The sequence below is a fragment of the Temnothorax nylanderi genome, unplaced genomic scaffold (genome assembly GCF_030848795.1).
Source record: "Temnothorax nylanderi isolate EJ_2023f unplaced genomic scaffold, tnyl_v1.0 TNYL_tig0222_pilon, whole genome shotgun sequence".
Taxonomy (NCBI): domain Eukaryota; kingdom Metazoa; phylum Arthropoda; class Insecta; order Hymenoptera; family Formicidae; genus Temnothorax; species Temnothorax nylanderi.
The window spans coordinates 131,093-158,775 of record NW_027249284.1 but is presented as its reverse complement, the minus strand read 5'-3'; the positions used below and the strand labels follow the sequence as shown (position 1 = coordinate 158,775).

The 27,683-nt window shown below is 34.8% G+C and overlaps 1 protein-coding gene across 6 annotated transcripts in view; it reads left to right on the top strand.

Moving 5' to 3' along the window:
• Ack-like (activated Cdc42 kinase-like) overlaps positions 1-27,683 on the top strand; it is a 151,081-nt gene that overhangs the window by 107,579 nt on the left and 15,819 nt on the right. For 5 of the 6 annotated variants that reach the window (XM_071717716.1, XM_071717713.1, XM_071717711.1 and 2 more), the window contains one exon: positions 10,951-14,470. In XM_071717716.1, coding sequence (XP_071573817.1) covers positions 10,951-13,089 — 2,139 coding nt within the window. In that variant the 3' untranslated portion in view covers positions 13,090-14,470. Of the gene's footprint in view, positions 1-10,950; positions 14,471-26,838; positions 27,450-27,683 lie in introns of those variants that run through there. The other variant, XM_071717717.1, reaches the window with a different exon arrangement.

Here is a 27,683-nt window from a genome sequence, read left to right as displayed (position 1 = left end):
CTCCCTCTCCCTCTCCCTCTCCCTCTCCCCTCTCCCTCTCCCTCTCCCTCTCCCTCTCCCTCTCCCTCTCTCTCTCTCCTCTCTCTCTCTCTCTCTCTCTCTCTCTCTCTCTCATCTCTCTCTCCTCTCTCTCTCTCTCTCTCTCTCTTAGTACACTGGGTAGCGTACACTTATAGCGAATTCGGTCGCTTGCACTAGTGCACACTGAGTGCGTACTAAGGCTTGTTTATAATCTATTCTTATATTTAAAGTCATTTAAATACACATTTAAAAACTTTTCAGCCAATAAAACAATCTGTATATGGATCTATATGGATGCTGTACAAATCATTTTACAGACTAAGTATTTGAGATAATCTGTAAATATAAAAATTGATTAAGAACAAGCCTTAGTGCGCACTCAGTGTGCACTAGTGCAAGCGCCCGAATTCGCTATTAGTATGGTAAAATCAGGATTTTTTGGAAGTGTGGTGTTAGGATTCTAGGGTATATTTGAAAAAAGAAAAACGGTAATGTTATTTAGGACAAGAAACTGTATTTATTATTTCGTTGATAAAATGTTGGGAAATATAAACGAAAATACATATATAAATGAAATATATTATTTTTTTTATTGTTACTGTCGAAAGTAAATAATATTACATAAAACCAGTAATGCAATTGAACATAGATATACATACACACGCACACGCATACGCAATCGCACATACATACGCATACGCACATACATATTATTTTTATTATTTTTTCTTTGGGCCCGGGGCCTCGTCCACGATGACGATCGCGGACACGGGACGTCTCCAGGATCGTGCTCCAATTACTAAGAATAATTCTGTACAAATTTATTTTGTTTTTTTATTTCATATGTATTTTTCAAGAAAATTTTAGCAATATTTATTATAAATATTTGTGAAAGATATACTCGAGAAATCATTTGTAGGATGCAATACTTGGTTATCTAAAAAGCGATCAAAAAAAATTCCACATCCGTTATTTTCCTCAGAATTAATACAAATACAGTTTTAGAATCGCATTTTTCGCCCTCGTCTTCGTTTCCATTGCCAGTATGCGACAGCCGTTACTGCACTCCATGAAGGGTATCATTGATTTGTCGAATAATACATAAGCAAAAGAGATCTTTCCTTGTAGAAATCCAAACAGATTTAAAATCAGTTGTGATTTCGAGAATCATAAAGAAATTGTATTGTACGTGTTACTTTCTTTCCATCGCGGCGAGTAATCGTTTTTATACATTTATAGTTTACAAGTATACATAGTACTTTAAAAAAAAAGGAAAAAGGTGATCGTCGCGTTTATTTTTCACAGAGACGGGCAAACGTGAAACTGATTGTGTTCACGTTGCCCGACTAAGTCAAACTCGGATGCTACAAGTATCTAGTTTCTATCCATCGGGACTTTAGGATGCCGCGAATACTGATATCAAGAATAATTATGATTTATCTTAGTGGAGTACGTACATCTTTTCGGCTTGGAAACGAAGACAATGACGACGATGACGATCAAACGAACGCTTCCGTTCTTGTCCCAAAATTGTTTTCGTTTTCTCTTGTAGCGAACGTTTCGAGAAATTTGCTTACGACGGTTCGTTAGCATATGTCTCGCGGTAATTAACGATTATACGGAGCCTTCACATTTTCCACAACGCGTAGGGAAAAAATTGAATGGTTTCTAATATGTATTCAGAGAATGTTGATTCATCATATTATTCTTTCAAACTTGCTTTCCTTCTTTTGAAAATTTACACCAAGAGAAACTTTTGTTACATATTACTTTACATTGATTTCTTTTTAACATCTTTATTTCTTAAAAAAAAAACGAAAACCGTAGAAGAAAATTATTAAACTTATCTTTATCGTGTTGGGAATTCATTCAATTTTATCGCTACGTGTCTCAACTTCTGTTGACAAAAAAACTAATTTATAGCTTTTGATTTTACATATAATTGTTAAATTTATTAACAGTTTTGTCAGATGCGTCAAGATGGCCTTATATATAAACTGTTTTATTTTTTTTTAATCGTTTGGATCTATCGTTTGTACGATTATTTTTTCTCTGGGCCCGAGGCCTCGTCCACGATAACGATATCGCGGACACGGGGCGTCTCCAGGATCGTGCTCCGATTACTTTGTACTACGAATAATTCTGCATTTTTTTTGTGCCTTTATATCATATGTATTTTTCAAGCAAAGTTCATTTGCCGAATTTACGCGATGGAAGATATATACATATATAAACACGTGTGTGTGTGTGTGTGTGTGTGTGTGTGTGTGTGTGTGTGTGTGTGTGTGTGTGTGTGTGTGTGTACATATCTTCCATCGCGTAAATTCTGCAAATGCATTTTGCTTGAAAAATGCATATGATAAAAGCACAAAAGAAAAATTTATGCAGAATTATTCTTAGTACAAAGTAATCGGAGCATGATCCTGGAGACGTCTCATGTCCGTGACATCGTCATCGTGGACGGGGCTTGGGGCCCACAGAAAAAATAATAAAAATAATATATGTATGTGCGTATGCGTATGTATGTGCGATTGCGTATGCGTGTGCGTGTGTATGTATATCTATGTTCAATTGCATTACTGGTTTTATGTAATATTATTTACTTTCGACAGTAACAATAAAAAAAAATAATATATTTCATTTATATATGTATTTTCGTTTATATTTTCCAACATTTTATCAACGAAATAATAAATAGAGAGTTTCTTGTCCTAAATAACATTACCGTTTTTCTTTCTTCAAATATACCCTAGAATCCTAACACCACACTTCCAAAAAATCCTGATTTTACCATACTAAGTGTACGCTACCCAGTGTACTAAGAGAGAGAGGGACAGAGATGGAGAGAGAGAGAGAGAGAGAGAAAGAGAGAGAGAGAGAGAGAGAGAGAGAGAGGAGAGAGAGGAGAGAGAGAGAGAGAGAGAGAGAGAGGAGAGAGAGAGAGAGAGAGAGAGAGAGAGAGAGAGAGAGAGAGAGAGAGAGAGAGAGAGAGAGAGAGAGAGAGAGAGAGAGAGAGAGAGAGAGAGAGAGAGAGAGAGAGAGAAAGAGAGAGAGAGAGAGAGAGAGAGGAATAAATGGGTGCATGCAAATTACATACATAGGAGAGAAAGGAATAATACGAGAAATATCTGTCCTTGTCTAACGAGGCATCTGGGGCCCGATTTTCTAACAAGAAACGTATGCGCAAACTCTGCTCTAACAGAAAGGCTGCAAATTGATTGGCTATCGCACAGTTTTTAGCCAATAAGCTTGCAGCTTTTCTGTTAGAGCAGAGTTTACGCATACGTTTGTCGATAGAGAATCGGGCCCCTGTACGACATATCTGTCAAAACTCGTTCTTTGAAATGGCTTTACAGATCGTAAAATCCTTTTACAGAAGTAAAGTATAGGTACTAATGAAGAGTGGGAATATAAAAAAATTAGTGATAATTGAAAAAAATGTAAAAATGCCTAACGAGGCATCTGTACGACATATCTGTCAAAGCTCGTTCTTTGAAACGGCTTCATAGATCGCAAAATCCTTTTACAAGGAGTAAAGTATAGGTACTAATGAAAAGTGGGAATATAAAAAAATTAGTGATAATTGAAAAAAATGTAAAAATGTCTAACGAGATATCTGTATCATATATCTGTCCTGGTTCGATTGCTGCGTGCGCCATCGCGCCATCTCTCGTAAGATCCGTGAACTACTGCTACACATGATTGCTGCTCTGCTTACTAGCCTGCGTGAATATTTTTGTGAAAAATATACACGATTTCTTCGAAGGTCTCATTTTTATTCCAAGCTTTCAATCTCAATTTCAAAGGTACGTTATTGTTTGTGCACGTCTTCTGAAGAGTGGGAACATTTCATTTCGTACATATAACTTATACAACTGTTTATATTAGAAAATATGGTTATGAGGTGACAGCATTTTTACATTTTTTTCAATTATTACTAATTATTTTACATTCCCACTCTTCATTAGTACCTATACTTTACTCCTGTAAAAGGATTTTGCGATCTATAAAGCCGTTTCAAAATAAGACCTTTGACTGTAATTGTCGGTAATTTGAGTCACTTTAGCATCCCCTTAATGGCACCTGCCAAAACCCGGACACACAGTCGAGTTTCGTTATGTATTTGACCCCATTTCAGCTGGCCCAACGTATGTCCCACGACAGGCATCGGATGATGTTTACGTTCCACCGCCTGATTCAGTTTGGTAAAGTCCACGCAAACACGAATGTCATCTGTATTTTGTTTTTTTACTAAAACAATACCGCTGCACCAGTCCGTTGGCTCTTCTACTTTTTCGATGACCCCCATCTGCAACATTTCTTCAAGTTTTGCTTTTAACTTCGCCATTAATGCTAATGACACCCGATGCGGTTGAGATAAACAGAATGGTTTTGCGTCTTTACGAAGTTTAATACTGTACGACGTTTTCAAAAGACCGAAGCGATTAAACAAACCGGGAAACTCTGTAAAGAGTCTCACCATGCTCTGAGCAGAAACTTGTGAGCACCGCATCACTAGGTTTAGTCCGACACATTCACCTCGTCCTAGCAAATTTTGCCGTAGTCCTTTTACGACAAACACGTTGGCATTTAACGCCCGACCTTCATAACTAAGCCTGGTAGTGAACATGCCGATACACTTCAACGAATCGCGAGAGGCACTTTCTAGGTTACGATCCGCGAGGTATAATTTACCAAAGGTTTGTTTATTTTCTTTGTACGTACTGTCCGTAATTAGAGTCACATCGGCACTGGGGTCCAGTTAAAAACAAATCGTAACGTCATCTACCGTCACTTTAGCCCGCCACGGCTCGTCCGACGGAGCCTGTGATTGACTCACCGTCGCCACGAAGAACGGGTCTGCACGAGAGTCATCTTCCACCTGACGTACGGCAGTCTTGGGTTTAATCTTCTCAAACCTGCCATCTGCCGTTCCGGATTTGCACACTTTCGCCTAATGGCCCTCTTTAGCACATTTATTGCACTTCGAACTACGCGCGTGGCATTCTTCTTTTGTATGCTTCTTCTCACTTCCGCAGCCGTAGCACTTCCATGGCGTGGCATAATTCTTTCTTTTACGAGCTTTGGTCTTGTTTTGCACACGGTTTACCGCCGTTCCGGTTCCCGCCACATCCGAACGTACCAATTGGTTCTGTCTTTGTACTGTCTCATAGCTTCTAGCTACTTCCACGGCTCTTTTGTAATCCAAACCATCGAGAAGCTGCAATCTCTCAGAGAGGCGTCGGTCGGCCACGCCCACGACGATTCGGTCGCGAATTAATTGTTCACGGAAATTCTCGTATTCGCACGAATCTGCTAACTTGCACAAGTCTGTAATAAAGTCTTCCATGCTCTCCCCTGGGGATTGCACGCGCATATTGAACCTCGCACGTTCATAGATAATATTCTTCCTTCCGTTAAAGAAGCCGTCGAACTTCTCTCTTACTTTAACAATGTCTTTCGCGTCGGTTTCACTTAAATTAAATAAAGCGAAGATGGTTTCCGCTCTCGGTCCCATCGCGTACAATAACGAATTTACTTGTTGCTCGGAACTTGTCACACCCGCCACTATGCAGTAGCGGTTAAATCGGGATTTGTATGTATCCCAGTTTTGAGGCTTGTTAAAGTCAAACGGTTCTGGGAGAGCCACTCCCGGTTGCACGATCACCGCCGTCGTGTCGGACATCTTGTCTTCACCACGCATGAACGATGTTTTTAACGCGGACAACTAAAAGTCACAATTCTTCGTTACTCTCTTCCTTGATGTGCAATCACACACTTTGGCGTAAGTCCGGCGCTGCCACCATGTATTATTCGTGGACGGGGAAGGGAAGAATAGAGATTGTACTCGCGAATAACGGAAAACGTGCTCTTTATTCTAATGCTTCCGGGCCGGAACTCTCGACCCGAGCACACGTGGCGGAAGACTAGCCGACTAGCCTACTCGCGCCCTCGTCCTCCGTGGTACATCCTCCTGACCCCGACAGATGTCGCTCTCTACACGCCCGTCGGCGACTGTCCCATTGGCGCGGTCCGCGCGGCAAACTTGAACGACACCATTATACCACACATACATTATGTGAAATAATTTTGAAATTGTTATGGAACGTAGTTAATGCCTGTTGTCATGTGAAATGAAAAGTAGGTATATATTATGATTTTATAACTATGTGCAGGATGGTTATCTAAAGCAAAACACCAGAATATCTTTGTTATATATTTAAACATACATAAAAATGGCAGTAATGAAATTACTCCATTTATATGGAGAAAGATTACTTTCTCAAAATTACTGTCTTCTAGTTTTCAAATTTATTAATTTTCTTTGTAAAATAGAACTATATTGGCGACGCAAAGATTCTCCCCAGTGCACCCGGTAGCCGCAAGTTGAACTAACGTAAATCAGACAGATTTAAATTGTAAAAGCCAAAAGTCGTAAACGATGAATACTAGCTTTTTGGAGCAAAATCTTATTTTTGCTCCATCAAGTTATTTTAAGGTATGAATAAAAATAAATTAAGAATAGTTTCTTTAGTAAAGAGAGTTATAATGGAAAGTTGTAAATAAGGATGGTACAAACCAAACTTTCAAAGGAACAGCTTAACTAGTAGTGAGCAATAACATTAAAAGATATTTTGTTTTGGGAATGTTTTATTGTACAAAACTTACCAATTTTAAATCACATGACTAAATATTGTCATAATCTTTAAGTCAGTGGCAACCCTGAAGCAGTACAAAATTTCTTAAATATTATAATTACACATTTATTAAATTTTCTAACATAACTATTTGCACAATTTGATTTGATTTTATTTTATTCCATTGAAATTTCAATTTTATTTCTTTTCATTAAAAGTAAATAAACTTATGGTACAAAATCATAACAATTATTCACATAATTATGGCAAACATCTAATCTTTATTTATTATTATAATTAGTGGTGCAATATTAACCCTATTCACTCCAACCATGCCCTTTCGTGTCCCACGAGTTTCTAACAGTCGTTTGTTCCGGAAAACAAATGATCGTCAGATAATCCCCCTCACTCCTAAAAAAAGTTGTTGTGGTAGGGAACCTCAGGTAAAAATTTCAAAGTCCTAGCTCATTTACTCTCGAAACGGCGAACAATCAAAATCTCGGTGGGACACGAAAGTGCATGGTTGGAGGATTACGTCAGTGTTGTGTGAAAGGTAAATGAGAATTTTTTTTTCGATAAAAATGTATTTTTGTGTATAATTTAAGCGTATTTAAAATATTTTTGTTGTTAAAAGAAAATTTGACATTCCACAGAAGTCTATTATGGCTCAGAGGCAGATGGAAGAGGTGGGGAGGAGCTACGATTATAAAAAAAATTTAATTTTTTTACATAAAAAATGTCTGTCACACTTCAAATTTGCCTTTTCTTATTCAGAAATTCTTTTTCTAGCATTCTTTAAGTCCTTAAAGTCCTTCTGTACCATTTAAAAATTACCAAATTTGCGGCGACGAAATTAAGTATACCTATTTAATTAATAATTATCTAATATTTTTTTTCTCATTCGCACTACTTTTAGCTTTAATTTGCGAGTTTGATCATTAAGCTTCGTCAATTTGTTCGTGAGTTATGATTTTTTAAATAAAACGAGTCGTAATGTGTGTTTGTCAACCTATAAATGTTGTAAAAAAATATTTAAATAAATGATTTTCAAATGTTATTTACATTGATTTTTAGTCGAAGGTACAAAGATATTATAATAATTTTTGGGGAATTTTTCAAAGCTATTAACATTATAAAAAACACGTGGGACTCGAAAGTGCATGGTTGGAGGATTAAAGGGGCGGAAAAAACGTTGGAGTGAATAGGGTTAATAGAAATATAAATAAATCAATAAAAAAATCAGGAATTTATTGATATGAATTGAACCACAGCGGTAAACATGGTGTTAAGGGGACCCACTTCCGATGACCTTGAATTTGACATATATTGTCAAGGACACCCTCCCGAGTAACATGCAAGTGATTTTAGTCGGGGGTCGCTTTTTATTAAAAAGTTATTAACAAATAAAGTTTAAAAAATATAGCTGCTATTTTGAGTATTGAAAGGTATAAATGACTAATATATATGTCGAAATAGTTCACGTGTGTGTGCCCTGCTTTAACGAAAATATTCTGTGTCGAAAATATATGAAGAATTTCAAACGTAAACAAACAGGGACTGCCGCACTTACCACGCGAAACGAGGGGCCACATGGGTTCGTGGCGCGCTTTACAAGCTCGTTTAGGTAGAGGTGGTATTAAACAAGATAAGTTAGTCGATCATCTGTGTGAATATTTGTGGCGATATACAATAAACAAGCTTGTAAAGCGCGCCACGAACCTGTGACAACTCGTCTCGCGTGAAAACTGTATGCGTGAACTATTTCGACATATATATTAGTCATTTATGCCTTCCAATACTCAAAATAGCAGCTATATTTTTCGAACTTTATTTGTTAATAACTTGTTAATAACTTTTTAATAAAAAGCAACCCCCGACTAAAATCACTTGCATGTTACTCGGGAGGGTGTCCTTGACAGTATATGTCAAATTCAAGGTCATCGGAAGTGGGTCCCCTTAACGCCATGTTTACCACCACAGCTAACCTATGACCAGTCTGTCTGCTTCACGCCAGTTTCACATTTTGCCACCAGGAGCGCTTGCGAAATCTTTGCGTCGCCAATATTTTTTAATATTTACATAAGAGAGAATTTTAAAACAAATTTAATGATGTATATTAATGCATCATTTATTTTAAATATATAATAAGGTATTATAATATAGATATAGAAAGAGTAACAGAGAAGATTACTTTCTGGTATTATAGGTAATACTTTGTAATGTTTGTTTACGTGCTTGACTTATCTTTTAGATAATATTCTCTTTCTATTTTTTAACTTTTCATGCGAACCAAGGTCCACCCCCACCTACCCCTACTTGCGGGGGAGAGGCGGTAGCCCTCCCCTGCCTACACGTGTACTGTCTATACATACATATCAGCAAATTACTTCTCTTAGAACTAATGTTACTTTGTAATACCTAAAAAAAAATTATAAAATTGTGAAATTTTAATTTGCTATTTCTTCTAAACCAATGCCGTCCCCCACTTATTTCTTGCGTACAATTACTCAGAAAGACCTCTCCTACAACATATTTAAGTGGCGATAAAATCGGTGAGTACTGACCTTTTGCATATTTACTGTAATTTTTTACACAAGTGTATATTTTTAAATGATAAACAGTACACACATACATATCTAGTCCTACACTTCCTACATCCATTTATTTATATTTAAATGATGTATGGTGCCTCTGTTTATATGTGATTACCACTTCATAGGACTATCTTGCTGAATTTATGTTTAAAAGATTATAATTATGATGAACGCATTGATGTTTTTCAATATAGTAAGTTCAACATATTCTTTAGATCAATTAAATATTGAATAACATTTTATTGTTCCATATATCTATTGATTTTTTGTTATATTATAATTTCACATAGATTTCCAACTTTCCATGCAAAGCGTGGAATTTACCTCATGGGATGGGGGTGGGATGAGGTGAACTTCGCTTTGTGTGATAAGTTGGAAACCCATGTAAGACCGTACAATGATAGACCTTTTGCACTATAAGCACCGGGTGTGGAGTGGACCTTGCTTTTTGCGTGGAAATTGTACACCCATGTAAAAATTATATTCTATTAATGAAACTTTTTGTTAATAACTTTTTAATAAAGAACAGGTAACGGTTAAGGTTCTGAAGGTTACTCAGGAAAGTGCCTTCTATAATATATGCCAAGGTCAAGGTCATAGGAACTTGGTCTTTTATTCAATATATTTACCATAACTGTTTTGGTCTGTGAGATTGACACCACAGTTCTGAATTCGCTTAGATCAGACTCAATGGAATACTTCTCGGGGAAAGTAGGTCCGTTAGTTGCGCCTTAGTTTTTTTCGTAAACCGTAAGAACAATGTTTATAAAGAATCACGCATCAAGAAAGTATACGACGACAGATATAGTATTACAAGTTATACTGCTATCCCAAAAACTCGTTCATTTATTCAATGAAGAATTGCATTGATGACATTTTGAGTACATTTTGAAATAAAACTCATGAAAAGAATTAGGAAGTTAAAAATGTAAAACATTATAATATAAATGTAAAACAAACATTATGACGTATATTAAGAAACAACCTCCTCAAATATTATTTTTTTATACCTGTTATATTAAAGTAAAAATATTTTGCGCGCGTTATCTATTTAAAGTAAACTACACATAAAGTAAATAACACATAATTTAATAGTAATTAATAATAAATTACTATTGTGTGAATTTATCATAAAGTTTTCTTTAAAGTAAGTATTAAAAGAACATATGGCTCTTTTCTTGAGAAGCCGATTTTTAGAATACATTGTAACATGGAGGAAAGTGATATTTTTCTATTTGATCTTCTCTTTTTTTTGTATGTTTAAGAGTAATGAGGATATTTCGACATTTTGTTTTACGCACCCTTGTACAATAATTTACTTTGAGGTCAATTTATTGTATCCATAAATTCTTTAATCTAATGTTTAATCACTCACAACACAACTAATGTCGATTTTTCTCTGACCCTTTCCTTCTTTCGTTATTTACCGTTATTAATTTTTATATATTTTGTTATTTATAATTTGACATTAAATTCTTAACTACACAACAAATGGAATTTCATTTAATGACGACAAATGCAAACTCCAAACATTTTTGTCAATTGTGAAATGCCATGTGTATATGTTGTGCGTCTTGCTTTATGTGATACACTTTTGCATGTGCTTGATTTATTGAAACCTGCCATCAAAATTACTATCGATTTTCACTAATTTTCCTGCATGCTATCTTTATCAAACTTTTATGCGCTGCATAAAGTGGTTATGCTCAAGCTTGCAATCGCTCTCATCCACGGTATCTAGCATAGAATCCCTTGGCGCTCCGTCAACTTTGAAACTTCCTCTGTGGGATAAGGCATCGGCAGAGTTTTGTTTCGCGAAATCGCGAGAACTATTGACAAAGCCGAGTGCCTGGGCTTCATACATGGATATTGACTTGAATACACATACATTAGAAAATGCGACAACAAAACAGAATTTAGTCAAGTCAACTGAATTCTTGGAGAATGGAAATAGAAAAGATCACCTAAATTGCGAGGGCCTCACTGATGCGAATACCAAATTAAATGTCCGACATCAGAACGGTAAGAAATTTAATATAGAAAATTCGAATTACGATTTCCCACGCGATATAAAGAGAGTATCCACAAGTTACGTTGAACGTTATTTTGAACAACCGAAATACTGTGACGATGAAACTACTCCAGGATGCACCAGCAAAAAGATATATTTTGGAGAAGAAAAATTGGACAAGTATGATAAAATTAATAATTTAGAACAGCCTAATAAATCGACTTATTATTCGAACATTCAAGAACAAAGCTCGTCAGCCGGTGTTAGGTCTAAACAGGTATTGCAAAATAAATTAAGCAATTGTGAACTGAAGGATTGTAATATCATGCATTTCGAACCGCAGCCTGATGAAAATTTTGATATTTTGAAAGAGAAAGCAGCGAACTTTGAATCTCCTCGCAATAAGCCGGACAAGTTTGACGTAGCGAGGGATAAGACGACGAACTTGGATCTTGGTACGCGACCGAAAATTCCCGTTACCTTTGCTGAATCTACAAAAATAAACATCACAAATTTTACCAAGAAAATTGACCTGTCGAAATCTAGAGCCGCAAACGTATCCTTTGTGTCTAGGAAATCCAGTCAAGACATGAACACCGTCTATGACTCATCGGATAGTATTAAGACTAACATGAAGACTGGTGGATCAGAGTCCAGTCCAAGGAGTAATATAGAGATGGTAAAAATAAACATACAAAGCTTTCGCAAAGTCGAACAAAACCAGAACAGTCACGAAGGCTTTCCGTTTGTAATATCCAGCAATCCTATATTCATTGCTGAATCAGAAAAAAAGGAATCTCCTATATATAGCAGCTCCGAGAGTTTGCGGGTAAATTTCCAACGTCTCAGACGAAAATCTGATGTCGAAGCTAGTCAGGTAGAACTTAATAGTAAACTCTTAGCTGAAAAATATCAACGTGAAATTTCCGGCTTAGAGAGCGTAAAAAATTACTTGGACTCCAAGAAAGCTCAAAGTTTAAACTTGGGCTTGGGCAAGTTGACACAGAACATGATACAATTAGGCAAGAATATCGCACAAAATTCGAGAAATTTAGAAACAGCTTTACCAAAGTCGCTGGTCTCCAACATGAGAAATCTGGATTTATCAGCGTCATCCCAAACATCTTTGCGAAGCTTAAACATACCGATTCAAAAGCCCAAGCATTTGGACTTGAACATTCCATTACAAAATCAATCGCCGATTAATACGAAACTGAACTTGATTAAAAAATCAAACCCTTCAACGAGTCCAACTCTACACCAACACATTTTAGAGCCGCCAAAATTATATCAGAACGATCCTGCCAGAAAGGAGCTACCGAAATTGGATATGTTCGCGAAGAAGTTTTCTGGCGCCGCCATTTATCGACATAGGACATCATCCTTGTCGGAGAGTAGGAAACCTCCAATAAAGAATATACGCAGATCTTTTCATCCCAAAAACGATTCTAGTGAGGACTCGGATTCAATTTCACACTCAGAGACGGACATCAGGAGTCGTCTGCGTTACAAACGCAGACACAAGAAAATTCAGCATAATCTACGTTTGAATGTCAAAAATAAGACTTCATTTCTGCATCCTGATTCCGCTAAGGGATTGTCCGCAGTTGAACTCTGCGGAAAGTCACCGCCCCCATCGACGAGTTTCTTGAACTCACTATCGCCACCATTCTCTTCCAGAAACAATCTGCTTTCTTGGCCGGAGAGTGCACCGAGCTCTAGCCTGACATTTACTAGCAATTCCGATCTTGATTCAGACACGAGTTCCGAGTATCCGGAATTCACGAACGACGTACTGACATTTCCTCCTTCCCCTGCTCCTTAAAGTTCTAAAGAATTTAGTTTCAGCCTTGATCAATTTAGATGTGGCTTTTCTATATGTCATGTCAAGTCTAAACAATCTTGCAAAGTGATTGGCGAGATTATTTACGAATGCATGCTATTTATATTAATTCTTTATAAATTTAATATACTTAGATTGGTGATTGAATAATTAGATTAATTTTGCTTAAAAAAAAAGTCAAAGTTGCAATAATTACGATAAAAATGTTTTTATTTTATTTAAATTATGCTCTTTAGCAATTATGTTCTTTAGCATCGATATAGCGAGTGACGCTGTCAGCAATTCGGACGAGAATAATTTGCATTTTACAGTCAACTTCTGTCATTCTAAGATCATGAATATTTTTTCTATTCCAAAATGTTGCTCTTCCGTCCTCACTCTTATTCTAATGCTCAGGATGAAAATGTTATATGCGCATTTTATAATTTATGTTTTCATTCTAACATAATTAACTCGTCATATTTAATTACAAACCATAATGAGAAAGCAGTACAAGAGGAGAATTATAGTTTAATGGAAAATAAACTATGATAACAGAAAATTTAAAATAGAAAGAGGATCTTAGAATAAAGTAAATTCCTGTATATATTTCTGACTATTCCGGTATAGTTTATAGCAAAATTTTCGCGACTTAAATCTCTAATATCTTTTAAAAACAATCTCAGTTTTAGGTATAAAACATTAAATGAAGGAAGGAAATGAACTAAATAATGAGGATATGATGAGTGATAAAATGAGCAAGTTGTTTTTAAATGAAAAATTAGAAGTGCTGTTAGAAGGAAAACTTCGGAAACATTAGAAACTATGGCAAATTTTTCCAAGCAATAAAATAGGATTTCTATTAATCATTTCAGTTATTGACTCTCCTTATCGGTGCCACTCGTTTATATTGGCGTTGAAAAGAAAAAAATTATAATAAATTATTTTATTTGCATCGCATATGTACATACGGAGGGGTTAAAGCCATAGTGGTATAAGTCAATTTTTTTGACCACTTTTTTTTTCTTCTTCTTTCAACATATCTGCATGTGTAGACTGCATCTATGAACTTAACTCGATAGTTTAAAAAAAGTGACTTACACCACTATGGCTTTAACCCCTCCATATACATGTATATATGCGCACATACAGGGAGCTATCCAGCAAGCGACAAAAGTCGGCACAAGTATCATTTTATCTTTGTTACTCATTGCTAAAAAAGAAACATAGAACGATGTTTGTGTTGACTTGTGTCTCTTGCTGGAAAGCTCCCATAATCATCGTTTTTCAAAAAATAAAATCAATTTCACACTTATCGTTTAAATCGCGTAAAAACGTTGTACCACTTACTGTAATGTATATAATACAAAATTCTCAAACAAAATATTTGAGAAAATTATTAATAATTTTAACCTTATTTTTTATATTATTTTATTTTACTAGAGAAAAGTGAAGAAATGACATACACACGATACAAAAACGTAAAATCAAAATAGATAATAAGTTTATTATATTAAATAAATCACTTTATTATACATTTTATTATAAAGAATTAATATAAATATATGTTAAATTACTAAATATCACATCTGGGTTATTTAAGAAGTTGCAAAACTGCTACTACATATTTTAATTCTAAATATTAAAACAGTAATTTTTTCGAGAGGCTATAATTGAATAACCATATTCCAAAACGTATGGTTTCATATACCTGTATACTATATTTAGTCTGATTACATAACGTATTACATATATATTTAATCATAATATTTTTGTTATATATTATTTGTTATATATTCTAAGATATATTATTGTAAATATTTTGTTTTAATGATTAAGTATACATTAGACTCAAATTCCATTCTTTCTCACAATTTATTATAAACAGTTTTATATATGGAATCATAACTAAAGAAAAATATTTAAATTTTAACAAATTAAGCGAATGGTATATATGATATGCAAAATTATATAATTATACATATATTGGGTGTTCTAGGTCAGGTCAATGAAACTTCAGAGTCTTATAGGAAATTGAATTTAAAACAAAAAAGTTTATAGGAACTTTTTTGTTCCAAATTCAATTTCTTATAAGACCCTTTATTGATCTGATTTTAAATACCCTGTACAGAAGATAATTGAAAAAGATGTGCGAAGTAATAATTTATATATGCTTAGCATGCTTGCATGTTGTACTAATCACCAAACTAGATAATATTAACATTTAATGGAACAGTTTGGATGTATTTACATATTTTTAGCAATTGTATATGTATTTGAAGAATTGATATAAAGTTCATGTGTGTGTGTGACATACAGGGTGTTTTAAAAATAGTGTCCCATATTTTGAGAACCGGTAGTACTCATCAAAATAAGAAGAAAATGTCCAGTAAACAGTGGGTCCTAAATCAAATACCTGTTGAGATATGGACCAATCTTTATTGTACACTATAAGAAGTTTCTATGTGGTTCCTATTTATTTTCATACTTTTTAAATAAAAAAATACAAATGTTTGTACAATACAATGTTTATATGTTGTTGATACCTGATAATGACTAACGATTAAACCTTACTGCACTGTAGAAATAACACAACTAATATAAGAAGAGGACAATGTGTATCATTTAAAAACCTTGGTGTATTTAACATCCATCGACGACATAGAGACATTGTAGAAATGTGTATTTTTTTATTTAAAATATGTGACAATGAATGGAAACAACATAGAATACCTCCTATAGTATACAATAAGATTAGTCCATATCTCAACAGATATTTGATTTAGGACCCATGTTCACTGGATATTTTCTTCTTATTTTTATGAGTACTTCTTGCTTTCAAAATATGTGACTTTTTTTTTAAAACACCCTGTATATGTATCAGTAAGTTTATTGCTATCAGGTTTTATATAAGCGTGATTTATATAATATATGTTTGCATCTACATATTTTTAAATAATTGGAGCATTTTAATAGAAATATCAGATGTTCTCAAACTGGAATACGCAATCAATGGATACGTTAACTCTTTTTATTAAGCATTATTCAAATCTTTCAGTAAAGAGAAAACCTAAAGATAAGAAAATAATTAATCGATAATGCAAAAATAATAATCTGATGATGAGAATGATAGTGTGTTGCTAGAAAAAGTAATTATAATGTATTGTATATCCAAGAATTTTATAAAGGCTTTAAGGTAATATGTAATATAATTAAACCACCATATTTTTTTCTTTTTTCTAGTTTTTCCTTTTTCCAAATTTTTTTTCTTGTTCTGTTGTATTACTCTATCACTACTGCACACCATTTGAACATGTATACATAAAGTAAAAATGTTATGTATTATAAATTGACTAGATTTTTTGCCCGCGCGAAGCGCGGGCGAAAAATCTACTCCCCTCTCCCCAAACTCACTCATTAATTAGGAGCACCAATAGAACCCCATGAAACCTCCAATTTTCAACCCCATAGTAGCCATCCCCTTAAAATTAGTAATCTTTTGGTACCAGTTTCATCAAGATCATCAACAAAAAATTAGAAAAATTTTGGCACTGGTTTCAAGAAAATTGATCCATTAATAAAAAAGTATCCATTATAATAAAAAATAAAACTTATCCTTCAAAAATTAAAAGACTTTTGGCACTGTTTTCAAGAAAATCGGTCAATTAATACTTATTATTTCTCGAAATTTGAATAATTTCCAAACCGGTTTCCAAAAAATCAGTAACAAAAAATTATCCATAAAAATTATCCATTAAAAAAAATTCAGCTTGATATCTCAAAGTTTGCGAAAATTGGAGCAATCACGTACATTTTTTTTTTACAGAAATCGAAAACCCCTTTACTATTAGCAATTTTTTTAATTCTATTACATTCTTTAGTTCTTTCTACCCCTATTTCATATATGATTCTTTAAGATTCGGTCAATTATTAAAAAATTGAAAAAATTTCGGAACCAATTTCCAAAAAATCGGTAACGAAAAATTATACACTTTATGGCAGTCCCCGGATTGCCTAAATTATACCATCCCCGAATCATTCAACGGGTGGACGCTTTTATTCGCGGCGATGAAAAGTATTTGCTTCTTCTTTTTTCCTCTCCCCGTACTCCCCGGAAAATTCCACCACTACTTTATATACAATTCTTTGAGATTCGGTCATTCGGAACCGGTTTCCAAAAAGATTGGTAACGAAAAATTATACACTTTATAGCACTCCCCGGAAAATTCTACCCCTGTTTGATCTATAATTCTTTGAGATTCGGTCAATTATTTCCCGAAAAATTAGAAAAATTAGAAAAACCGGTTTGCAGAAAATCGGTAACAAAAAACTATACACATCATGGCGCTCCCCGGAAAATTCTACCCCTATTTCATATATTTTTGGTAAAAATTCGGTCAACTAACGAATGAGATTCAGTCAATTATTTTATGGATAATTTTTTGTTACCAATTTTTTGGAAACCGGTTTGGAAATTATTCAAATTTCGAGAAATAATAAGTATTAATTGACCGATTTTCTTGAAAACAGTGCCAAAAGTCTTTTAATTTTTGAAGGATAAGTTTTATTTTTTATTATAATGGATACTTTTTTATTAATGGATCAATTTTCTTGAAACCAGTGCCAAAATTTTTTGTTGATGATCTTGATGAAACTGGTACCAAAAGATTACTAATTTTAAGGGGATGGCTACTATGGGGTTGAAAATTGGAGGTTTCATGGGGTTCTATTGGTACTCCTAATTAATGAGTGAGTTTGGGGAGAGGGGAATAGATTTTGAGCCCGCGCGAAGCGCGGGCGAAAAATCTAGTATCTTTATAAAATTTATACCTTATACGGTATTCAATTGTGTAAATTCAGAAAAAAAAAAACACTATAGAATATTTACTGTAATTGATTTTATTTTATCTCACGAGCTACAACGTATGATTGAAAAAACATCGAAATTTTTTCTTTTTTTATAAAAGTTTAAAATTTGTTAAATAGAACCATATAATTTTCTTTACATAATATTATAGGAAATATTAAAACAAATTTAATGATTACCAACATCATTTTTTATAGAAAATAGAAAGAAAGATAGATACACAACTTAAACTCTGTGAACCTAGTGCCATTAAAAAAAGAAGTTCGGATATATGGCATAATTAAATGCTAATTTATTGCTTTAGTCTCGAATGTATTGCTCCTATCCATTCACAAGAATGGAAATTAACATAAAAAATGAGGGTGCTGACTTTACTCCCTTACTTACTACTCCCAAAAAACACTTATAGAATACCGTAAACAAAAAACTAATATACCAGAAGTTTTTGCTAATTTTCTTGCTCTAAAATGCTGCAAAGAGATGTCGAAAATATTGAATGATTATGGATGTACCGATACCGATTATCGTAACGGCGTAAAAGCAAAAACAAGCAAAAATAAATAGTTAACCATATCCTGACAGCACCGTACGTAGCAAGCACGTTGCTATGATGTGCTAACTCGTCGCACGTAACGTTACAGCGTCTCAACTGGAGTTCAAAACGTGATTAACACGTCGTTGTCACGTAACCAACAGCCAAATTCCTGGTGACAGAGACGTTGCAGTAACGTGTATTTGTGACTTTATGCGACGTGTTGAGCACCTATTGGCGATCTTAAAATGGTTGACCATGGTTTTGAAAAATCAAGATTGATTGTTACTATATTACCCGGGAAAAAAATTATATATAATTATATATAAATATATATGATTATATATAATGCAATTATATATGAATTTTGTCTCTATATGATCATATATAATTATATATAATCATACATGAACATTGAACATATATGTATAATGATATTATATATGTAAATATATATAATCATATATGACCATATATAGTCAATATATATTAAAAAAGAACTGTTAACTTCGATAATAAAGCATTGATAAATTAAGATGTATATTTTTTCAAAAGCTGTAGAATTAAAAGTGAAATGATTTATTCCATATATTATAACTTAGCACTGCTTGACGTGAGACAGTGCTGTGTCTCTTGATACCGTTTTTATACCACTGTTCGTTAAATTTTAAATACGAGAAACGAATCCTATCGAATGCCATCTATTGGATAATCCGAATTTAAAGTTTATATATGATTATATATAATCATATATAATCTACATGGATAAATGTTTCTTATATATAATTTATATATAAATTATATGCACTTATATATAATTATGTCAAATTGTATATGAAACATTTATATATATTTAAATACATTTTAATCGCTTTTATAATTATATGTAAACATATATAATCACATATGATATCATATATAAATACGGAAATTTTGCTTTTTATACATAACGCTACATGAAATTATATATAATCACTAGCTGGTTACCTGGGCTTCGCCCCGGAGGACATATGTAATAAGACACGCAAATAGTCTCCCTCTCCCTCTCTCTCTCTCTCCTTCTCTCTCTCTCTCTCTCTCTCTCTCTCTCTCTCTCTCTCTCTCTCTCTCTCTCTCTCTCTCTCTCTCTCTCTCTCTCTCTCTCTCTCTCTCTCTCTCTCTCTCTCTCTCTCTCTCTCTCTCCCTCTCTCTCTTTCCTTCTCTCTCTCTTTCTCTCTCTCTCTCTTTCTCTCTCTCTTTCTTTCTTATGATGTACGAATATCCTTCTTTTTTTTAAGAAACGGAAAGACAGAAAGTCAATTAATGGAATAAAAAGAAAATAAAACAAAGAGACAGGTCACGTAAATGAAATAAAAAGGAAATTAATATTTAAGATACATACCTTTTTTCTTTGTATATATACAATATATATATATCTCTCTCTCTCTTTCCTTCTCTCTCTCTCTCTCTCTCTCTCTCTCTCTCTCTCTCTCTCTCTCTCTCTCTCTCTCTCTCTCTCTCTCTCTCTCTCTCTCTCTCTCTCTCTCTCTCTCTCTCTCTCTCTCTCTCTCTCTCTCTCTCTCTCTCTCTCTCTCTCTCTCTCTCTCTCTCTCTCTCTCTTCTCTCTCTCTCTCTCTCTCTCTCTCTCTCTCTCTCTCTCTCTCTCTCTCTCTCTCTCTCTCTCTTCCCTTCTCTCTCTCTCTCTTTCTTTCTTTCTTATAATGTGCGAATATCCTCTTAATGACTTTCTCTCTTTCTTATAATGTGCGAATATTTTCTTAATTGCTCGTGACAGTCACGAATTGAAGTGACTAATTTATCAGTTTTGACATATCATATGTGAAAGCAGCAACTTCATAACATAATTCACTTAAAATTGCTCGACCTATGAACGATATCATTTGTTAATTTTTAAAATTTATATTTATTTTTTTAATTTATATTTATTTCACATATGATATGCAATTCTTTGAGATTCGGTCAATTATTCCCAAAAAATTGTAAAAATTTCTGATACCGGTTTCCAAAAAATCGGTAACAAAAAATTATACACTTTATAGTATACACTTTATAGCATTCCCCATAAAATTCTACCCCTGTTTCATACGTAATTCTTTACGATTCGGTCAATTAATTTCCGAAAAATTGGAAAAATTTCTGATACCGGCTTCCAAAATTTCTGATACCGGTTTCCAAAAAATCGGTAACAAAAAATTATACACTTTATAGTATACACTTTATAGCACTCCCCGGAAAATTCTACCCCTGTTTCATATGTAATTCTTTGAGATTCGGTCAATTATTTCCGGAAAAATTGGAAAAATTAGAAAAACCGGTTTCCAGAAAATCGGTAACAAAAAACTATAGGGGAGACCGGGGCTAAAAGGTCAGTTTTTTTTCGGAGCCAATTTTTAACAACAAAATAAATAATTGAAGTTAAATGTGGTATACCACTGTAAAGAGTGAACCTTTAGCTACAAAATTTATTAAGGAAATTTTTATCTACGTCGCTTTGTTTAACCGGTATAGAGCAAAAACGACAACGGTGCAAAAATTGAAATCTCAAAAATGCCGGGGTTTAAGCGTCACCCCCCCGGGGCTGATCAGTCACACTGCATTTTCAATACATATACGTACAGCTAATCCTGAAAAATGATAGGATACATTTTAATAATTGTTTTTTAAGAGAAAAATATAAAAATTTATTTAAAATTTTTATGCGAAACATTAAAAAATAATTGTTTTACCTAGACCTATTCCATAAAACAATTTAGGCACGTGAATACAGAGGTTAACCAAATCGTAAACTCCCCAACGGCACATCATATTGTCAACGCGGGCAACCACGGGGAACACGCGTGACGGAGTTCCGGTGCCATAGGATCAGCGCGGACCCTCGAGCAACCTAACCAAGCCGCGTTTCTCGCGGGGGAGCGATAAATAGCGACAGGGGGGTTAGAAAAGCTCGCGGTGGAGCGCGACCATTTTACCGACTCGACGGCGTCCTTGCGCCGATTCCTCGACGCGCCGACGACGACGACGACGACGACGACGACGACGACGACGACGACGACGACGGCCACGACCACCACGACGACGACGGCCACGACCACGACGACGACGACGATGACGACGACGACGACGACGACGACGATGACCACCACGACGACGACGACGACGACGACGATGACCACCACCGACACCACCACCACTACAACGCCGGCGACAATGACGCCGAAACGATGCGGCGAACGCTGGACGATGCGGTCGCACGCGCGACTGTCACTGACACAACGACCAACAACGACGATCTACCGCGCGCGCGGCATGTCAACTCTCGCGCGGAAATCGCGGGATCTCAGAACCGTGCCGTGCCTCGCCGTACCTCGCCGACGTGCCGTGAGCGCGAGCGATCTCAAAAACAACGGTCCGCCATCTTTTCGGTCGGCCAAAACACCCGTTTTGCGACGATACGTGCGTACTATTTCCCTCCTATACAAACTGACGCACGTGCAAGGGAAGACAGAATCACGCTCAAGGGAAACCTAACCTGAAATTGGCGAATTCGCCGTGAGCTGAAGTCGTGCGCCCGGCGCGCCACAGTGACTGACCAGCCCCGGGTGCTTACTGACTGATTAGCCCCAAACACAAGTTTCAGGTTTGATCGCCCACGAAATATTAGACATCAACGATAATGAAAAAACTACACTGGATTCGTGTTCAGCATGCATTACTCTTTATAATCACGTACCGCGAGATTTGGAGAGCAAATATTATTGCAGATATTACAATATTTCCACGCGCAGAAAATTTCACTTTCACCTTCCGAAAACACGTTTGCTCTCGTAAAAATCATAACACGGCAGGTAACCTGCCGAAACTCCGTTGGTCACATGGGTACCATAAGCAGCGTTTACAATGTTAATAGCGAGTTCGCACAATATACAGGTTCCGAGATATTTGATTTGACACTTCAACCCCGTTGACCTTTTAGCCCCGGTCTCCCCTACACATCATAGCACTTCCCGGAAAATTCTACCCCTACTTCATATACTTTTGGTAAAAATTCGGTCCACTAACGAATGAGTAGTTCGCGGTCAGACAGACAGACAGACAGACGTCCGGTACTTATATATATAGATATATGGACCCATATATAATTTTATATAAAGCACGAAAGTTCATATATAATCACATATAATCATATATATTTATATATAATTATATATAATTATATATAATTATATATAATCTTTTTTTCCCGGGTATGTACATAAAATACTTGACAGACAAGTATTATTGTACCTGGTTGAAGCAAAAATTAAAACAAACAAGCATACGTCAAAAATCAAAATAACGTCAAAATTTGGTCATAGATGACTAAAAATAACGATGACATTTCAAGACATTAAAAAGACGTGATTTTATGATCTTTTTGGTCTTTTAATGACATTTTAATGACATTTTAATAATGTAGAGGATTGTAAAAATCAAAATTATATACAAAATTATAATTAAGAAATGTATTATTTTAAAAAAGTATTATTTTGTCATTTTGACGTCTTTGGACCAGTACTGTATTCAACATACAGTAAGAACCAATTTTCTATAAATATAATTACAATTTTTTGAAAAACTAAGACTGGTTTTTCTATATTATTTAGATAAAATACATGACAGATTATAAAATGCATTATTATACTTGGTTGTAGCAAAAATTAAAACAACCTAGGTAGCATACCTACACCTACGTCAAAATGACGTAAAAAATTGGTGATTACTGGTCCAAAGACGTCAAAATGACAAAATAATACTTTTTTAAAATAATACATTTCTTAATTATAATTTTGTATATAATTTTGATTTTTACAATCCTCTACATTATTAAAATGTCAATAAAAGATCAAAAAGATCATAAAATCACGTCTTTTTATGTCTTGAAATGTCGTCATCATTTTTTTTAGTCGTCTATGACCAAATTTTGACGTCATTTTGACGTATGTTTGTTTGTTTTAATTTTTGCTTCAACCAGGTACAATAATACATTTTGTCTGTCAAGTATTTTATGTAGATACGTAATATATAGTAAAAATCAATCTTGATTTTTCAAAACCAGTCAATCATTTTAAGATCGCCAATAGGTGCTCAACACGTCGCATAAAGTCACAAATACACGTTACTGCAACATCTCTGTCACCAGGAATTTGGCTGTTAGTTACGTGACAACGACGTGTTAATCACGTTTCGAACTCCAGTTAAGACGCTGTAACGTTACGTCGCTTTGTTCAACTGGTATAGAGTAAAAACGACAAAGGTGCAAAAATTAAAATGTCAAAATTGGCGGGGCGGAGTCGTCACTCCATTCTCGGACTGGATTTTAAATAAAAATTCATAATTCCGATCATGAAAAATGATAGGATACATTTTATCAATTATTTTTTAATAGAAAAATGGAAACATTAATTAAAAACACGATGGCGGAAAATAATTATAAGAAAAGCGCACGCATTTATGTACCCTACGCTCGCACGAAATGCACTGTTTCTCGTCAACTCTGTTCTCTGTCATCTCTGAGCACACGCAGCACATATTATCCAATCTCGTCCTCATTATCGTCCCTAATCTTATCCGTCCTCGTCGGAATCCGACCACTGCTGCTTTCTTGACTTTGATTTTCGCTCGAAGCCTCCATGATATCGTACGGCTACGTCATCCAAATGTGTTATTTCATCATTATCCTTCTTCAGCCAGTCGTTCAACGTAGTTCTCGGGACTCCACATTTTTTTTGCGGCTACTTTCGTCTTAATTTTATCTATTTGATTTTTTTATCTTTTTTCACCGCAAGAACTGCTTTCCTGAGTTGCTTCTTGTCGACGGGGGAGTCGTTTTGCAATGGTACGTTCGTACTATTTTCTAGCAATTGAGAAATACAATGACGCATTTGCAACGAAAAATAGAGTGAAACCACCGGGATAAAGTTGTCACAGACGATTTATCGAGTCCGCCCCGGTGGCTTGGTGACGACTTCGCCCCGGACACAGATTTTAAGTTTGATCGCTCATGAAATATTAGAAATCAACAAAAATAAAAAAACTTCACTGGATTTGTGTTCAGCATGCATTACTCTTCAGAATCACTTATCTCGAGATTCGGAGAGAAAATAATATTTAAAATATTAAAAATTTTCGACGCGCAAGAAATTTCACTTTTGACCTCCGAAAACACGTTTGTCTTAATGAAAATCACAACGTGGCGTATAATCTCACTAAACTCCGTTGGTCCCATTGGCACCATAAGTAGCGTTTACAATATTAATGGCGAGTTCACACAACATACAGATTTCGAGATAATTATAGTGACTACTCCACCCCTGTGACGACTTTGCCCCGGTTTCCCCTATCATAAATTCTGCGACTTTGCGACCAAAGTAGCACGTCTCTTTCACGTATAGTGTTGTCAAGGTATAAGTTCAATATTAAATTGTTTTTCCAATCAAGTGTTCACAAAATATATTGCTTTTGAATATGTTACTTTATTGCTCATAAAATGCAACTTTAAAAATGATCGAAAACTCACAAAGATACAAGAATAAAGTATAATAAATAAATTAGTTGCTATACTAAATAAGTATATTAAATAAATTAGTCGCTTATTTTGATATTAAAATAATTCTAAAATTTATTAGTCTTAAAATATTCTGATCGGAAACGTATTGCTATTGTTTAAGTTAACAAAATCCATCAAAAGTATTGCGTCATGTACAACAGTAAAATATATTAAACAAATTAGTACTATGCCAATTTTGGTATTAAAATGATTCTAGAATTTATTGCTCTTAAAATCTGTATCCTGATCCGGAATTTACTGCTCATTGTTAAGTTAACGAAGTTCTCCGAGAATATGACGGCTCTTACGTACAAGAGTGAATGGATGAATTGAAATTGTAATCAACCTTTGATCATATTTGTAGTATCAAGAAAATCAACATTTGTTGTATCAAAAAATCCATATAGATTCGAAAACTTAACTTTTTTAAGTTAAGTTTGTAAGTTTTTACATTTTTTCCCTTGACTTTAGTTTTTTTCATATTTCTTTTTACTCTTTATCTTCCTTTATCTTTCTTAGAATTATGAAAATTAATGTCTGATTCGGCATATTAGACTGTAATTTAATTGCACTATACTTTTATAACAAAATTGAATGTCATATTGATATCTGCAATGTACAATTACCATAGTTGATGTAGAATGTTTTTTTTAATATAAGGAACTTACTTTTAATAGGATTTTAATAGATTGCTTAGCTCATGATGCATGAATAGTTCGAGATTATTTTTGTAAAATTTTTGTAAAATTACAAGTACAGAGATCAGTCTGTTGTCAACTTGTTTTCTGAACTTATATCTTATCCACTTTCTTTTTTTGGGGGTGCAATCGATATATATTGAACACCAATTAATAATATTAAAAAATTTTGAGAGAGAAAATTAGAGATTATGTAAGTTTGAATTTAACAGTAAGTTTGAATTTAATATAGTTGCTTTGCATAGTAATTTATCAAAGTGGAATTTTGTGTTGCAATTTGAACATTTATTCACATAAGTTGTATCTTTCTTTCCTTTTATGAATAAGAATAATATTGTAGTCGTTGAATTTGTGTTTATATTCCGTAAAATATTTAAAAAATTATATAGTTTTTATTAAAAGAAATTCAATAACTTTAAACTTTTTATGAGGAAGAAAACATTTCAATGTTTTCTTAATTGTAAATTGTAACTTATTTGGAACAGGTTAAGTTTTATCTATTCTTCTCAAATTATCATAAATATCTCTTAAATCGTGCAGACTTTTTTAATAAACGCCAAATATTTAATTTGTATTAATTTCCAGCTTTATTAAAATTTTAATAATTTAAGTTTCAAAGTGATTTAATAATTTATTTTTGATTGGCAAGAACAATTCTTTTCTTTCAAAGAAATTAATTCTTTTTATATGCAATTAAATTTTAAAAGTGTAGCGAGCAATGAAAAAGTTTGAGAATTCTGAAGAAAATTATACTCATTGATATGAGAAAACTTTCATCGCACGAAACACTGTAACGAGTGTCAGATATTGTTGGTATGTTAGTAGTTGTTCACTATAATTATTGAGTTGGTACACAATGGTACACAAATCAAAGATAACATGTGGGCGTGCGCGCGTTCACATGTATACACATATGCACAGAAAAAGAGAGAGGGAGAGAAGAATGCAAATGAGAAAGAAAAAAATAAGCAAAAGTTTAGCATTCCATATTTATAATTTCCGTTTTCTTATTTCTGTTTAATTTCTGTTTCTTTATCCTCGTATCTATCCCTTCCCGCAACATGTTCAGGCCACCCTGTCAGAAGAAGCTAAGGAAGTGTACAACAGTTTGGTGGAGACGCCAACATTGGAAAGTACCGGAGATACGAATCCATTGCGCATGTTGCGTTCCGGACTACCTGTAGTAAGGCCCAGAATTCGCGGAAACAAGCATGCCACTTTGGGCTACTCGGTGTCATCGCAGTCAGAAGACGCATCCGGTGAACATGGCTACCATTTCGAGATGCATCATAGCGGCGCGAGGACTCTGCCCAAAGTCCGAGCACCTCCGTCGCCTCATGCAATTTTGTCTCTGCCGCAATCGCGCATTCTCGAAAGACATCACTCTATGGAGATAGAGAACAATCAGAATCAGAGCAATATCGACGAAAATCCAATACCTCTGCCGCCTAGAGACCGCTCTAAGACGCTTCAGCCCAAGTCCAGCTTACCGCGACATCAGAGGAAGCATCCTTTGATCATACCCGGAGGCGGTGTCACTAGAACGCTAGCCAAGATGGCAGTAACCACGCTACCCGTAGAAGATCAAGTGGACGGGCATTTCGTGTTGCAGAATTCTAATCCAGCAATTGCCGGTACCTCGCTGCAGGACAATTTTTTTCCGGAAGCTTCTATTAATAGGTGAGTTTTAGACTGCATTTCGATATTTACTATTAGCAACTGTCAGTACTGAAAATCTAAAGTATACATGACATAAAATTATGACGACGACGACGATGTCCCTTCGGTCTCGCCGGCCGAAAAGGAGCGCGCCGTCGCTTTAACTCAAACTTAAGTTTCCCGAAATCTCTATAGCGACGATGGTAGCTCGACCAGACAATTCTCTACAACTCGATAATGGGCGCCAGGTGCGAA